The 17,184-nt window shown below is 41.2% G+C and overlaps 1 protein-coding gene across 1 annotated transcript in view; it reads right to left on the reverse strand.

The window, feature by feature from the left end:
* LOC146608776 (voltage-gated delayed rectifier potassium channel KCNH8-like) overlaps window positions 1-17,184 on the reverse strand; it is a 52,031-nt gene that overhangs the window by 6,378 nt on the left and 28,469 nt on the right. The window contains exons 7-12 of the mRNA XM_085348799.1: window positions 15,993-16,200; window positions 14,119-14,496; window positions 13,424-13,623; window positions 12,379-12,628; window positions 7,318-7,532; window positions 2,777-3,051 (exon numbers count right to left, since the gene is read on the reverse strand). Coding sequence (XP_085204925.1) covers window positions 2,777-3,051; window positions 7,318-7,532; window positions 12,379-12,628; window positions 13,424-13,623; window positions 14,119-14,496; window positions 15,993-16,200 — 1,526 coding nt within the window. The remainder of the gene's footprint in view (window positions 1-2,776; window positions 3,052-7,317; window positions 7,533-12,378; window positions 12,629-13,423; window positions 13,624-14,118; window positions 14,497-15,992; window positions 16,201-17,184) is intronic.

Below are 17,184 nucleotides of genomic sequence, written 5' to 3' on the forward strand. Positions count from 1 at the left end.
GGGAAATATGCCCTGGTGTGTCTAATCCAGCCTTGAATATCCTCTATGGAAGCATCCCTATCGGCCTCTTTCATGGAATTTAAGAGGTTTTCTATTGAGGGATTTCTGTCAGAAATCTTCCACTGCTATGATGAGAAAAATTCCACTACTCTGCAGTGAGGTGCAAAGGATGTGAGGGTCAGGGCAAAAAAGATTTGTCAATGTGAGGTGGTCATAGAACCAAGCAAAACCCGAGCAGACTGACGGAAACCAACATCTTAACACATGATAATGTACTTTTCACTGCTTTTGTCGTCTTCTATTTTCTTGACAGAAAGTGTGGACAGTCCATGGAACAGTGAAGGCACTTAAAGTGTAGATGCACTGTTTGTCCACCTTCCTCATTTTCTTTACTTCTTTCACTTTCAGTTTATTTATTTATACAGTTCCAAATCACAGCAACAGTCACCTCAAGTCGCTTAATATTGCAAGGTAGACCCTACAATAATACAACAGAGAAACCCCAACAATCATATGACCCCCTGTGAGCAAGCATTTTGGCAACAGTTGGAAGGAAAAACTCCCTTTTAACAGGAAGAAACCTCCAGCAGAACCAGGCTCAGGGAGAGGTGCACATCTTCTACTGGCAGACCTTCCTTCCTCATTCTCACTGGCCCATCATTCACCATCATCTGTAAACAAATGCCCCAATTTATAGGGATCTAATTCATGTGGCTTTTTTTTCACATGATTAAAGGTGAATTCTTTGACCTGTATACCATGTGTGCTTTCTGAAGGAACACAGGAGGATATGTTGCAGTGAATGATTTATCAAATTTTAAGTGGATAAAGCAGGATAATTAAGCCTTGCCAATGCCCCAAACTTATCCGTATTGAAAATTGATGCCTACCATCAATAAACTTTCAACCAAATTGTTAGTATGGAATGTATTAATATATATGAGGCTGTATGCATACTTTTGGCCCTGTTTGCATTGGAGAAAACCCCAAATAAATCCAAGCTCATGCACCGAATTCTTGTTTTTAAAGTCATTAAAGATGTATGCTGTGCAATCCTTCCACCCAGGAAAAAAGAAAGGTTCAAAGAATTCATTAAAAGCCTTAATTTATCATGCTGTTCATGCAAACTTCTGACCACAACTGCATGTGTGCAAAAAGGGTTTAACACACAGAAACTAGTGAATATGTTTTGAAGTTTATAGAATGATGAACATCATTTGAGATGTGAGGTACGCCTAATAGCTTTTTAGCTTCTTGTACTGTGTTGGCCGTTTGGAAAAACTTACAAAAAATGTTGAAATTGTTCTTAAAACCACTGAATGCTTGTTGTGTTTGTACATCACTCCCTTGTATGTTCCCTGAAAATGGTTGAAAGTGTATTTACCATGTTTAACAAGTTTCAGTCGATCAAAAGTTGCTAAATTACAACTTCACTTCCTGTTCGGCAGCTTTACTGGTGGTTTGTCTTTAATGGACAAACACTGTTGAAAAAAATATCTATAAGATAACCTTTGAAAGGCTTGATTTTAAGATTGGTAAGCAAGGCCGACAGGGTGCCTGACTGCTGCTCAAGCCAAAGTGCATTGAACCCCTATGGTGCTTTCTCCGAGTGGTAGACCTCATTTATGCTAGGCCTGGCTGGGCTCGAGAATGAGCAAAGGCCCAACCAAATGGTGCTTGTTCTCGAGCCCCTACCCAGGGCCTGGCTCCAGGATGAAGCTCCAGTGATTATGTCTTGGTCAGGGTGAACTATTCCCTTGATCTTGTCAGCATCTAAGGGGTTTTCTGAATCTCTCTTAATCTGGACCCTCACATAGGACCAATTTGTCCCGAATAAAGGGCCAAACTTCTCAGGCTGAATGGTTGCTATCCCAACATGGGCAAGCAAACCCCTCCACCATGGTAAGATAGCAATTCATGGAACAACGTCCTACTGGGAGACCGGGTGCACACTTCTGATATGCCAGAGCATGTCTGTGATCTGCCTGTCAGCCAGCATGGCATTACCTTTGTATCCACCCTGAAGAGCTGTAGGAGGTAGGAGAAAAAGGGTCTGGGTTTCTCAGCTTAGCCTGCTGACTAATCCAGACATGGATACGAAGTAGAAAATGGATTTAAGACTATTTTTACCAACTTTGGTGAACATTAGAAAAAAAATGTGTTTTTAAACAATTTTAACAGTTTCATTTAAAAAAAAATCCAACAAGACAGTAATTCATATGTTTGTGTGCTTTGAACTCAACTTTATTGAAGAAATCTGTGCCATTTTTTTTTTTGAATGAAACGTGATTAAAAAGCCATGTGCCAAGAATCACTCTCCATCTGCGACCCAGTGCTGGCATTTGGGTATAAGGCATTAGATGAAGAAAAGGTAGAGACAGTGTGGGTGTCTGAGCTGCTTTACTGGTTGTGCCCAGTTTACTAAAACCAATCATTAAAGGTAGGTGACTTTTTTTTTCTTTTTTAAAAAATACAACTGTAATCCTGCTTTTACATGTTTTTTTGTAAAACTGACACAGTGGCACAATTTATGCTCGTCTGCGCCCTCACACAGCTGAGCCAACATAAATTGATTTCCCAAGCCCAGAGTCTGCTGCCACCTCTCTAGGGACTCCATGCAAATTAGCCTGTGGATGGTTTGTGTTTATGAATAATGTCACAAGTGACAAGCAATTCAGGCCAAATTCCCACTGAGGATTATTTACCAGTGAATGAACTCCTCCAGGCGAATCTAATGCTAAGTACCGAGTCAATAAATCCGTGAATGGCTCCCTACCGAGGGCTGAGGTCCGGCTGCAGGCAGCTGAAGCTCACAACAGGGATCTGCAGGCTGGAGGGCCGGACGGGATCACTTGCTGGCCGGAAGGGCCTCGGCGGCAGAAGCGGGGAGCGAAGAGGGGAGCGGAGGGGGGAACGCAGGCCGCGGCCCAGCCTGCCAAGGGATGACATCTTGGGCAGAGGGGAGCGTTCGCCCTCGGACCCTGAGCCCTCCTCATCTTCCTTAATGGAAGGAAGCTTTTTCATGATTCCTCCATTACTCTCACAGTCTCCCTGATGGGGCAGAAGTTAAGATAGGAGGTTAGAAAACATCATCAATTTTCAGCAAGACTGAAATAAATACTGAAATATTATTCTTTTTTTCCTGCAGATTACCTTTTTTAGTCTTTAAAGTGAAAACACAAAAAAATCTGAAAAGCTTTTTGAGAGAAATCAGGAATGGTGTCATGTCACTCGCTGATCAGTAGGGGGAGCTGCTGAGTTACTCAAAGCACTGATCAGAGTGAAGACTCGCCATTCACAACAGCTGCATCGGCTCTCATCTCCATTCATTTTATGAGCAGACCTGCAAAGCAGCATTCTCATTCAAAGCAAACGCTCCAGTCGCTGACAGTCAGTCTGTGTGAGGTGAACCAACTGAACTAAACAGAGAGTTTAATTCCTGCACTCAGCGTGTTGTAGGCAGTAGATCAATTGTATTAAAAGGTTGTTGGTTGTATATCCTGCGCCTTTTCTCTTTTTGCATTTATGCATTCTCACATGCTCCAGTTCAAAAGCTGATTAAAAAAGCTGGCATGCAACCCCATTTTCTCTTTCCCCTCTATTCTCCCTTGTCCTCAATTTTTGTTTCCCCCTGTCACCAACACCACCCTTCCCCTCCTCTCTCCTCTGCTTGTTGTCTTCTTCATCCAGTCTTGGGCTCACGTGCCTGCTTGGTATTTTTAGATCACAGAGGTTTAATTTTAGCAGAGGTTTGCCTGGAGGGAACTAAGCGGAGAAGGGACTGTTTGGAGTTTCAGTGTGTGTGGGTCTGTGTGTAGTATGTGAGCAGCACGTGCAGTCTTGATATGCAGCGTGCCACAAAAGGGCCACCGGGAAGTTATTAGTGTTGGGTTTGCAGGTGTGTAAAACGGTGTATGTATGAACACTGGGCTGGAGTGTGACCAGTAACATGTTGTGTGTGTGTGTGTGAGTTTCTACATCTTTTAGCAAGTGCAAATATGTTGTGTTATGTTAGTCCGCTATCTGCATTGTGTTTGCACTTAGAGGGCATAAATGTGCTGACACAATCACATCACTGTGAAGTCTGGTTTGAGTCTCCAGGAAATGAATGAAAGTAATTGTCTTCAGTAGGTGATGGAAATATGACTGTGCGTGTGGATTTCTTTGTGTGTTGGCACGTGAATGCAAATATCAGCAAGGTTCTTCCTCCTTCTTCCCCTGCAGCTTCCCCTTCATCCTGATGTTTTCCTCGTCTCGTCTCCATCTGGATATCGCTCTATTTTTATCCATCTGGGGATGACCCTGCCCCTCCCACACACATCTGACAGCACTATTTTTAGTCCCACGCTGCGCCCACTTAAGGATGCACCGCTGCTTTCGCTGCACGTGCATATATATAAACTCCATATGTGGGTTTGTGACTGTAAGATGCTGACAAGTTTGGTGCAGTGAGCTTGAGATTCATTCTTATCCTTTCATGCTGGATCTGCATCCATCTTGATTCGAAACTGCCTGTTAATGCAAATACCTAATCAGCCAATCACATGACAGCAAGTCAGCGCATTTAGAATGGGGAAGAAAGGTGATTTAAGTGACTTGGAGCATGAATCTGCCCAAACAAGCATCTCTAGGTTTTCCAGAGAACAATCTTAAAAAAAGAGAGAAACTATCCAGTGAGTGGTTTTACTTCTTTCATTTGAGACCAGGAAACTGACACTACATTTCACAAAGGATCACCACAACTCGAAAACAGAAGATAGGAAAAACATTTTCCAGTCTGGCGAGTCTGGATTTCTGGGTACGCAACACAAAAGCATGGCTCCATCATATCTTTTAATAGATCCCCCTGTTGGTGGTGTAATGGTGTGGAGGATATCTTTTTGACACATTTTGAGCCTCTTAAGTACCAGCTGAGCTACATTTAAACATCATGTGTGAATGTGTGTGTGAACGGGTGGATGACTGGATGTGTAAAGCGCTTTGGGGTCCTTAGGGACTAGTAAAGCGCTATACAAATACAGGCCATTTACCATTTACCACAACCTGTCTGAGTATTGTTGCTGACCATGTCCACGTGTACCATCTTCTGATGGCAGCACAAAGTTGGACAACTCACAAAGCTCAAATCATCTCAAACTGGTGTCTTTTCAATGCACCAATTTAATTATTCTTGTTGACAGAATTAAGCCCATATTTTTCCAAAACTGTTCTTGGCTTTGAAAACTTGTTTTGATACAACTTTCGAGTAAAATTCAGCTGGAACAGAGTTGAATTTTAACTGTGTTTGCTTAACCTGTTTGAAAACATGACCACATTTATCTTGTAAGGCTTAAAGATTTAATTTTATCTTCTAAATTATTAAATTCCAGAATTTGAAACTAGGTTATTTTCAGGCAGAATGAATTTAGCAATAAATGTTAAGTGAAATGTTTATGGCAAAATCTAATATTTAGTAAGAAATTGCTGCAATCATTTCATACCAGGTGAAATCTAACTTTATTATACTACACTTAAAAATGGGACAAGGTTAGGATTTCTAACAGCAGTGATGTTTTTATACAAGAACAACAACAAAAAACCATTATTTCGGTTTTATTTACAAATTTTTCTGTCTTTTTTTGTTATACTATATGAATGTCAAACTCATTTTACATTGTGGACCACACAGGGCCCAGTTTACATGACTTTGGCCTTAAATTGTAAAACTGTAACATTACAGCCCACTGGTGAACCCACTGTAAAAATCATCAATTTTTACAGTAGATAGTGAAAAACCTGCAACCTTCTATCATCTAATTGTTTATCTATTACTTATTTACTGTGGTACAGATTGAATGGTTATGGGTGAGGTCTTTATCAATGGGAAACGCTGTAAAAAAAAAGTATTAAAATACAGTTAAAAGTCTAAAATTCATGCCATTCTTTATGTTTTTCCAGGGGACCAGATTGGAGACTTTGGAGGGCTAATTATGGCCCCTGGGCCTTATGTTTGACTGTCTTTGCCCCCTTGATGGTTTCTCTTGCCTCTGTGCTCATTAGCAAGCTTACTCACAGTAAAAATGTGACTTATTTCTAGTGTAAGCTGGTTTTTCATGTGCATGCTACAGCTGAGATCCATCTGTAAAGCCCTGGCATGTGAATCCTCGTGTTTAGATCGTGTCTTTATCCGCTGGCTGCGTCTCAAGCAGAAGTCGCGGGTTCCTCCTCAGTCCCGGTCCAGATGGCTAATCCTTTTCAAGTGCAAAGCCATCGCCGTGGCGTAAAAAAAAAAAATGGGTGGAGGAGATCATTGCACAACTGAGACTAAGACACAGACAAACTACTTCCGTGGCTGTTACATTTAAAATGTATTATTAGCATGAGTCAGGTTTTACACTTGATCAAGGCAATGAAAACTAATTGAAATAACTAGAATTTGGTTCGTGATTAGGGGTACTTTAATCTTTTTTCTTTTTTAGCCAATTAGAGGAGGTGTGTATTGATATCAGTGGAAATGAGTTTTCGCCCTTTGTGAAGCAAAATAAGCTTGGTTAAGGAACACATGTCACAGGTGAATTGGTGACGCTTTTACTAATGCAGGTAATGACATAGCCGTAGTTCTGCACATAAGTTATGTGGACTATAAAATGAGTTTGCCATGACTTTGGATGTTTTTGTTAAGTAATTGTTCAGTTTTTAGTGATATTTTATTTTGGCATTTGCGTTTCCTTCTGCGCCTCTTGTTTCCTGCTTTCTCCCTGTACCCTGTCCTTCCATCTCCTTGGTCACCTCTGCTCGTTCTCAGTGTTCCTCTCACTTTTTTCCTTATTCACATTTTTGCCGTTTAGGATTTCAGGGCTTCGTGTTTCTGGCTTGTTGCTTTTTCTTCTGCCTATTTCACATTGCATTGGGGTCCACATTTAAAAGAAAAAATAATAATAATAAATCTTAAAGCTAGGGTAAGAAGGACCCATAACATTCATAATGGCTCTCCAGTGGAAGGGTGTTTTTTTGGGGTGGCATCTGCTCTGTCCCTTAAATCAACCCAGAGCATAATGGAGGGATTATACATCCCATCTGGCTGTAAACATGTTGATAGGATATGTGGCTGTGGAGAACAATCCAAGTGCTTTACCTCCTTCTACCAACCACCAGTCACTGCTGGCACCTTGAGTTTATTTGTTCTTCCTCTTATTGCATTGAACATCACTGATAAAATATCACCACTGGATTTATAATGTGTGTTGCTTCAAAAATAATGTTTAGCCTGAAACTAAAATTAATGTGGTAAAATTGCTACAACAAAGGTAATGTAGTGATGTTTGGCAGTTGTTGTACCTCAGTGTTGTGCCCTTCTCGTAGATTGTACGTCAGATCGTTCCGGATTTCCGTGATGAACTTCTGAGCGTAATCGGGATAGAGGCAGAGCACCTCACGCAGCCCTTTGAGGCTGATGTACTGCAGATCACAGTAGGTTAATGCTTTCACACAGGCGTTGGTCTTTATAACTTCCTCCTGTGTCAGACAGTCAGAGCCAATCAAGTCACCGCGACCTGGAAAGCAGAGACACAATAGATAGTAAACAGTGTGTGTGAGGTGTTAAGAAGTAGCCCGGCACTTGATAGAGGACACCTTATCACATCTGGCATCTGTTTTTTTTTGTTTGTTTTTTTTTCATAAGATGATCAAAAAACCGAGCTATGGTTTAGACTTCTCTTGGCAAAAAATGGTGACTTAAAAATACTTTAAACTACAGCAGTGGCAATGTAAAAGGTTTGTAATAACAATGAATAACAAAATGAAACAAAAGAATGAAAGCCACCAAGTGAAAATGGAGAGGATCCTTCTGGGAGTGAGAAAGAAAGAAAGAAAGAAAGAAAGAAAGAAAATCAAGTCAGTGTTGAGCGGATTAAATAACAATAAAAAGTAATGCAAAATAAGTAACTGCTTCTAGTCAAGCCTTAACTGTGGGGGAGAAACACTTGACCAACACAACTTCCACTAGCATCACATTACTTCTTTTGACATTTAACATCAGTTAACTAAACTACCACAGCAGCCTGGTGAGTACAGCTCCTGGCTGTGATGTGACTCAATTGAATGCACTTGGCTTGGGACTCATGCATCTAACTTGCTAGCATAGCTAGCTTGCTATGGTAGCTGGGAAGCTAGTAGTTAAATTTTAACACTTCACAAAAATCAGTTTGCTCTTGGGCCTCGTTACCAGAGCATTAAATGCAAAGTAAACGTGGGTGTTACTAATGTCTACTTTAGTGGTTCAGCTCTTTTTGGATGTGAGCTTTTTGTGACTAGTTTCACCTGTGTTTACCCACTGTTTCATGTCATACTGTGGAAATTTTATTTTAGCAAAAGAAAAGCTCGACTTCAGATATGTTTTATTGTTACTAAGAAAAAAAAAATCTGTACTCAGATGAGTGAAATTCTAGTATTACTTTATGTCTGTGTTCGCACCAATCAGTGGGCATCAGTTAAAACAGTAGATAAAACTTGCTAACCAAACTAACTAGTCACATCTGGCTGTACTGACAAGTATGGCAGTATGGCCATATCAAGACTTCAGTACAACCCGTTGGGTAATATCACAGTAAGTATGTTCACATCTGTTTATCTATGTTATGGTTCCCAGGAGAGGGCCTAAATCCCTAGGCTGAAAACTACTGAACTAAACTACCAAATAAAACTAAATAATTAAAACTAGCTTAATAAACTAGCTTGCACACTGAAGAGTCAATATCAACATTCTGATGTTATCATACATAACATCAAATGCAAATATACATTTTGCCCTACAACCACCATTTTCCTTTGATTCTCTAAATGTATTTAGCTGATTTATTGTGGACCATTCCCCAAAATACTAATATGCAAGCATTTGCCATGCTACAAGCAGCACATGCTGGCAGAGCTGGCAAAGTGCTCCCACTGGAAATAAACTCTGAGGTGAGAGCATGTGCCACGTATTTCAAGATAAGAACCCAAATGCAGACACAGAGAGATAGCCTGATAGCTTATCAGGAGGATGAGAGACAGCTGGTGAGACAAGGTACAGTTTAAACTAATTAATGAAAATTTGTCAAGTGAAGCAAAACTAGGGACAAATTACAAGGGACAAAAGACTACCAAAATAAAACAGGAAGTAACTAGGAAAGCTAGCCTAAATAAATAACAAATCCAATATATGACTTTAGAAAACTGATAGAAACTCGAGTTCTAAAACACCAAGAAACTCATAATATCAGAATAATCGTGGAAATGCACAGAAATCAAGATATGCCTCAGAAAACTATGAACAAAGAAACAACCATAAAATCACAGAAGCCTTTACAATATTTATAGACACTGTGCGCTGTCGATATTACGTGCTGCACAATAATGGTTAATATTTAGTATTTGCTGTTATATTCCCATATATCATCGTGATGTTGTTTATTGTATTGCTCTTGTTTTCTTCTGCTTGTTTTCTTTTTTCTTTCTCAACAGGTGATCCAGATGATTGATATATGTATGTTTTTTGTCTGCTCATTTAGTTGGTTTTTGTTTTTTTGCCCTTTATCCCCGTCCCTCTTCTCCGCTGTTTTTCCCCCCTCTTCCTTTCTCCCTTTTCTTTTCCTCATTCAAGTCTGTCCCGTATCTAGCAAGTGAAAATAAATAAAATAAACAATAAAAGGTGAATCAAATAGATCATTACGGCAAGGCTGGGATGGTCAGTTTGGTAAAGTAAATTGGGCATCTTTCTTCGCCTTTAGACAATAATTCTGATGGCAAAAGAACCAAACGGGACAGGCAAAAAAAAGAAAAGAAAAAACAATATTTATAGAAATAAGGAAAACCTTAGAACACCTACAACAAGACTCACAGACCATGACAAGGTGACATGTATTGTTAGACTGTGAAGTACAAATAAACAGCTATGAATTGGAATAGAAGGTCAGCATTTCCTTCTTCTGCTTCCCCTCTTTACCACACTGTCGTCTCCTGAGCTGTAAATCCAAAGTGGCAATGCCACACCAATTTGTGCGCATGTGTGTGTGAGAGAAAGAGCAGACAGGAATACTGTGATAAGAAAAAAAGCACTGTTTGCTCACCTCTATATGTATAAGAAAGCAAGAAATGCATGCTTTTAGGCCTGCATGTGTGCACCCAATAACACATGCAGGTCAGACATACTAACGAGTTTGCTGTCTCTCCTCTGTAGGCAGCAGTCACTTTATTATTTACACCAGTTAGCTCATTAAAATGAAAAACATTGTTGCTAATTTGCTACCTCCACTTCATGTGGACCTGAACTGATTCCAGTGCTGTTTGCGAGTGTGCTTATGATTCTGTATTCTGTTTTATCCACGTCGGAATGGAAAGCGTGTCGATGTACGTGTTGTAGGACAAGACCCTGGAGAGGCTCTTATTGTGGCAGTATGACATTGACCCAGGTTGGTGATTTCAGCTGTTTAACAAGCTGCTTGCGGTGCAATTTAAAGGTGAAACTGCAGGAATATTCTCAGTGGTGGTTTGATGTTGTTAGCCATTACCCGCTCTCAAGTGAAGCTGCTGTCTCTGTGCTTCTTTTTTGCATTGAAATTGGCTCAAACATCCTGAACCCACAGATTATCTCCCATATCCCAGAGCTTTTTAGCCTCTTTTTTTCTTTCAGACAAACAGCCCTCACTTCAATAAAATACTTGCGGTATAGGACGAGTCTCGCTCCGCAACAGCTGGATGTCTGACACTGTTTACGTATAGTGCAAAGTGTCTGACAGCATGTCAACATGTCTACAACTTGTTCCACCACAGCTAAGTGGAGAAATGAATAATTCATTAATTCACACATTAATGTTGTTTATAGGTTTGCTTTAGGGGTTATGGGTGCTCCCAAACGGTCTCATCAATCCCTGGGTCACACTCCATCTTCCATCTGATGGGGTGTTTATTGTTGCCCACAGGGACGGTTTAATATGGCTGCAGTTTTATAAGCTCTGGGCCGCTCTTCTTAATTATGTTCGTCTCCATAAAAGCCGGCTATTAAATCTTGAAAACCTAATAACGACCTTAGTGTTAAACAGCCTTTTTCCATCTTTGCACACAGCACTGAGACCAGACAAAACATATTTGCTTGCAAGCAGATGAGATTAAAAAGGAAGATTCCTTATCTTCTATTTTGTCTTCCTGTCGTTGATTTCCCGTGTGTTTTAAAAGCAACCTTATATGCCACCATCACAACTCTAGAAATAATTTTTCCAGAATTTTGAAATATTATTACTTCATAGGGGCAACCCTACATTTGTGCTTGTGCACAAATGTCATACCGGAGCTGGCAAAGTGCCGCCACTGTTTAACTAACAGCTGACGTAAGCTTCTGCAACTAAACTGTTAGTTTCACCTGGATCACCTTTGGGTCATCTTTCTGTGCAAACATTTCACTCAATTTCCAATTCTCACTGCAGCACAAAGAGAGACCGTGCAACGGTAATGGCCACGAATGAAGAGCGGAAAGAGGTTTCGATGACTCGACTCGAGAGCAAACCTCCCATGACGGCTATCTGGCACTCAACGAAGGCAATAATGACAGCGCTCTTTTCCTCTGAAGCTCACTGAACTCTATTAATCATACAAAGAAATGACTGTAGGCCTCTTTAGCTCCATCCTCGTGCACTCTCAGATAAATGCTGGTTTTTAAGCCTGTTTCCTGCCAAAATCAAGGAGAGCTTCTATGGTCTAGAGCACAGGTGTCGAGGGCTGGTGTCCTGCAGGTTTTAGATGTGTCCTTGATCCAACACGGTTTATCTAAATGGCTAAATGGCCTCTTATGCCTATATTTAACTCTTTCATTCTTGGACTCTTGGACATTAAAGACTTTGCATATGACTGGGTAGCATTAGCTGTTTATTGCCAATCGCCTGTGCCATTTATGTTCTTTTTTGCAGACATTTCAAGGAAATACATCACTTTTTGATCAGATTAGTATTTTGATAAGAGTTTGATTATTGGGTGGCCCCATTGGATTGCCTGGTTCTTAAGGGTCTTGCAGACTTTTTGACTTTGGGAATGGGTGCACTACATAAAGAACTGTCAGTACTCCTTTAGTCTCTCACAAACAGGGGGTCTGAACAGCAGGTGGGCAGACTGGGCTGTATGCTTGAGGTGACCATATTAAAAATCACCCTTCTCTATGACTTAAGACAGAGCCAAGGGTATAAACGTAAGCTTTTGGGTCACAGGGATAACTTGTGTGGACACCGACCTCATGGTTTAACATTTTGGTCATGTTTAATATGAGCGTCTCTCATAGTAACAGTGTATATATGACAGAAAATAAGGAAACGTAATTTATGATTGAACTGTTTGGGTTTGTAGTCAAAATGAGCTGATTTTGTTTTTCTTTACCTAAAATGGCCAGCACAGTGTTGTCCTTCAGGACTTCCATGGAGCCGGAGCATACAAAGTAGATAGCCTGGAGCGCGTCACCCTGGCGGATGAGGAACTCCCCCGGAGCGCAAAAGGAGGTCTTGATGATCAGGGAGAGGGAGCGCAGACACCCCCTGCTGGCCGATTCAAAGAGCGGCAGCTGCAGCAGCTCTTTATTCAAGTGCATCGCGATGTCGGCTCTGAGCTCATCCGGGAAGTCCTTCAGCAGCTGAAGACGGAACGAGAACATGGCTCAATCTCTGCCTCAACTTCTGCTGCTGTTAGAGGCTTCTCAACTTTCTCTACCATCCTCTGAATGTAATGTGTGGGAAGGTGAAGGTAACAGCCAAAATAAAACCTTTTCACCTTCCCACATAGTCACAAGCAGCTGATACATGCATGTTCAGCAAGAGGTTTAAAGGCTTAAAATGTTTTTGCATATTTACTCACTCGCACGATCTCGCTGGTTTCTAAAGGGAAAGGCCTAATGTGGAAAAGGGGAAAACTTTGCAAGGAGGAAAGTTGCTGGTAGTCATGTCAAAAGTAAGAGCGTCTGTCCTCCATGATGTTATTTCTTAAAAAAAAAGACAGGATTATCTAGATTTAAAACCAACTGGTGGCAAAACACACCAGGAGTGAGTTTAGAGTCTGTGAGGCCATTAATCCGTTAAATTAAGATGGCTGCTCCAGCGTGAGAGAAACCAAACAAAAACCAAATCCTCTCAATGACTGGGAGCCGTGTTTTTTTTATATATATATTTATTTATTTTCTAGTCTGCCTGGAGGACAAGTCACCTCATCTGCACTTTCACTCCACTTTATCCCATTGTGGCTAATCCATGCTACAGAGGCCACATGTCCGTTTGAGAACGTTAAAGGATCAGTCTCACATTTGTTTCCATCTAGAATTCACTGAATTGGATGCACAAACACTCCTATGAGTTTTACTTTTGCCTCAGGGCAGCAGTACCTGAGATCTATCTTAGATTCCTGCACTATCAAGACCAAATGTCATCCTTCCTACCTCACTGACATCAATACCGTTGTTGACAGACCAGGTTGTCTGGAAACACTCCATCATGCGTTGCTCCAGCACCTTGGGTAACCTGTGCACACGAATAAAGTCCTTCAGGTCCTTGGTGCGGGTGTGGTAGAGGGAGCGACGTGAGTACATCCTCTGGATGATGGCGGTCACGTTACCAAAAACCACAGCATGCATTAATGCTGCAGAGGAGACAGAAAAACAGGTAAGAACACCTGAAAAGCTGCTCAGTGTGATGTTTTTTGCTGTACTTGAGGTACTTGTGTGAGTTCGCTTAACGTCCAGCATGAAATGTGCAGTGTGAGGTTTAAATAACTTGGGATTACTGGGCAAAAGTGGTATATATATATATATATATATATATAAATTTCCCCTTGTGGGACTAATAAAGGTATATCATATCATATGATATATATATATATTTGTTTTAACAGATTTTTTTTCCATATTTTGAAAACCAAGCATTAAATTTTACCACTTACACAGTTACTCATTTGCATAAAAAAGCAAAAAACAAACAAACAATGAGGTTTTGTATTTTAACGGAAAATTTTTTCCTACATAATATTTTTGGTTGTTGAAAAAACCCAACAGACAGACAGACAGACAGATATTTTTTATGGCTCAGGCTGTAAAGGGTTAAGAACATCTGATTTTGATGTTGAGGTTTTGCCCACCTCCGATCAGCATGGTGCAGATGGAGAAGATCTTCTCAGAGTCCGTGTTGGCCGAAACGTTGCCAAAGCCCACACTGGTCAGACTGCTCAGGGCAAAGTAGAGTGATGTCACGTAGGAGCTCCTGACAGACGGTCCGCCGCTCACTGTCATCCCTGAGCCATTCGGTGCCCTCACTCTGGTCTTGCTGCCATTCCACTGGCCTGAATCCAACACGCTCGCCCCGTTCAGTGGCTCCAAACTAGAGCCGTTCCACTGGCTGTAATTGCTTAGTCCTGCTGTCACAGTGTCTTGAGGCGATTCAGAGACTCCCAGCAGGGAGGTCAGCGGTGCCATAAAGTATGGCGTTCCCAAGCGTTTGGCCAGTTCATGGAGCCAGCCTGGTGGGGGAAGTGGGACAGTCCAGAAGAGTTTGTCAGTTTAATGAGAGTGCAACCGTGTTTGTTTGATGACCTTTACTAGAAGGCTTCATTAGCGGCGGTAACAAGCCTGGAAGGGTAGAGTCATTCCTTCAGCTTTGGTGTATGTGCATTTGGGAGTACACGTCTGACACAGCATGCAAGCATTTTAATGTCAGATTGTATTTATGCACAGTGCAAATAATAAGTCTCATTATCTGTCAGCTTGTGGCTGTTTTAACATTTTGACAGGAAGTCAAAGTCTCTTAGAAATTACTTACATCACAAGGGACTTCTCATATTTGCTTCACACTACTACTTAATCAACCACAGTAACGGGCATCACTTATATAAGCAGAGGTCATTCCTTGAACCCTAAATGGCTTTAAAATGATTAGGCATCCTAGTGGCGCACAATACCGATATAACATACTCTTATAATGCTTAAAAAAGTTCAACTATTATCTAGTCATATATTCATTTCACAAAACAGAAAACAGATGCAAAAATGGACAAAAACCTATGACTAGATCTGGAACAGGCTGTTCTTTAGTAGCCAAAGATACAATTTAAAATGTGTTCTTTGCTAAGTTGTCTGTTATGTGTAGACACAACATCATCCCTATCCATCAGAAGATGGATGAGTACAGGGACTGTACAAAGCAGCCAAATAAGACTTTGAAAGACCTTCAGAAATCCTGGAGAACTATTGCTCAAGACCAATTTAAACAAAACACATAACGTCCGTCTCCATGGACGCAAAATACAGAGACTTTTGTGCATTATTGTCTGCTCCCTTGTCTTCTTTCCTGCTGAGTCTCTATCAGAATATTGTAATTTCAAGAGTAAAACACAGCTTTTTGTCTGTAAACCCAGAGCTGACTTGTGTAGTGTTACATAAATAAACTGGTAAGAGAGCTTTTAAACCTCGTGTGCACAACTCTCATTAAGCCTGACTAGTGGAGAACAAGCCTGCTCATTGGAAGCAATTTGTGCAAGCTCAATTACCAACCCTATGATAAACGGCTGACCCACTTCTCCACCTTAGCCCACCCCACGTGTACATTTACATCCACGTGCATCTACAAATCAGAGAAAACCCTATATCTTTAACCGCTGCTCACCATCGTCCTCCCTCTCTACTCTTTTGTCTCATTGCGCTTTGTTGCGTTAAATCGCTCAAACAGGTTAAGCACCAGCACCACATGCACCTCGCAGTATTGTTGTTGTTTGGCACCGGTGAGCGCAGTAGGAGGGGAAACAGATCACCATAATTAGAAGTGTTTTCGCAGTGAAAGGACACACATACAAGCTGCACGTAGAAGAGTATCTTCATGCTTTGCTTCGGAGCATTTAAAATGACACGCACAATCTTTGATTGGGTCTGTCTCCCTGTCTCTTTGCTCTTTTGCTCCCCCATCTAATGAATCCCCGTAAATCTTTAAATGAAACCACAATACAGACACACAGACACGAACCTATATCCCAAGAGGTGAGGCTATTACTTTCGATCTCGCTGCGCCCAATGAAGTACCACACGCAGGCCATCCAGTGGGCCAGCAGTGCAAAGGTGGACATGAGCAGCGTGAGGACCACAGCGCTGTACTGGGAGTAACGATCCAGCTTCTGCAGGAGGCGTAAAAGGCGTAGCAGGCGCACCGTCTTCAGCATGTGAACGCCGAAGTTCTGGGAGTCAGAGACAGAAGGGAAGGCGAAAACTTGTAACGGGAAATATGACAAGTGGAGCTCATTAGGATGGGATTAGTTACTCTCAGATAGGTAGGGTAGAACATTTACCGTGACTTGAATTAGAAATAGTCAGGTTTAATCTTTTTCACATCTGGAGCTGGGGAAGGTTTGTAATTAGAAGTACTGGTGGACACTGACAGTCTTAATCAGTCACCTTGATAGTGAGCTATGTTACTGAGGGACCTGGTGCACAAACCTATTTACAGCACAGACAAACAGCAAAAACATGTCTCAGTATCCTTACAACACAGACGGAATTAAAATAGCCCAAGAAAATAAATTCAGAGCTGGTTCAAATTCAGTTGTAGCAGGCAGAGGAAGTCACTGATGTTATCATACTTTAGTGAAAACAGTCCTGATGCTCCCTCTTACCTCCTCAAACATGCTCACGATATTGATTTTTCTCATTCTGTGCAATTCCTTGCTCATTTCTGTGTCCAATTAGTAGCCTGTTCACTGGTTTCCACACATGCAAGATGGATTACACCACACAGAGACAAGAATTAATTCCAGAAACCTGGATGTGATTAAGAATCGGCAAAGAAGAAACAGGTGTGTGATTGCTCTGCTTTGCTCCTGTTTTAATCACAGGGGGGGGGGGGGGGGGGGGAAGTTACAAAAATATGATGATGATAATCTAAAAAATAAATGATTAGAAAACAAACCAAAAAACCCCAACTCAGTGTCATGCTAATCACACACTGTACAGATCTGTCTTTAGTTGCATGGTTGTGTTGCACAAAAAAAATCTGAAAAAAGTTAATTTTTTAAACAGGCACCTGTTATTATGATTTCCAGCTCCTCAGTTTTATTCTGGGACTTCACTAAAGTGGTGTTTGAATACCACATTTTTCTAATTTTGGTTCTGTACGTTACCACAATGAATTTTAAATGAAACAACTCAGATGCAGCTGAGGTGCA

The sequence above is a fragment of the Diplotaxodon limnothrissa genome, linkage group LG23, assembly GCF_057381915.1.
Source record: "Diplotaxodon limnothrissa isolate DT_005_m linkage group LG23, D_limnothrissa_male_GT1.1, whole genome shotgun sequence".
Taxonomy (NCBI): domain Eukaryota; kingdom Metazoa; phylum Chordata; class Actinopteri; order Cichliformes; family Cichlidae; genus Diplotaxodon; species Diplotaxodon limnothrissa.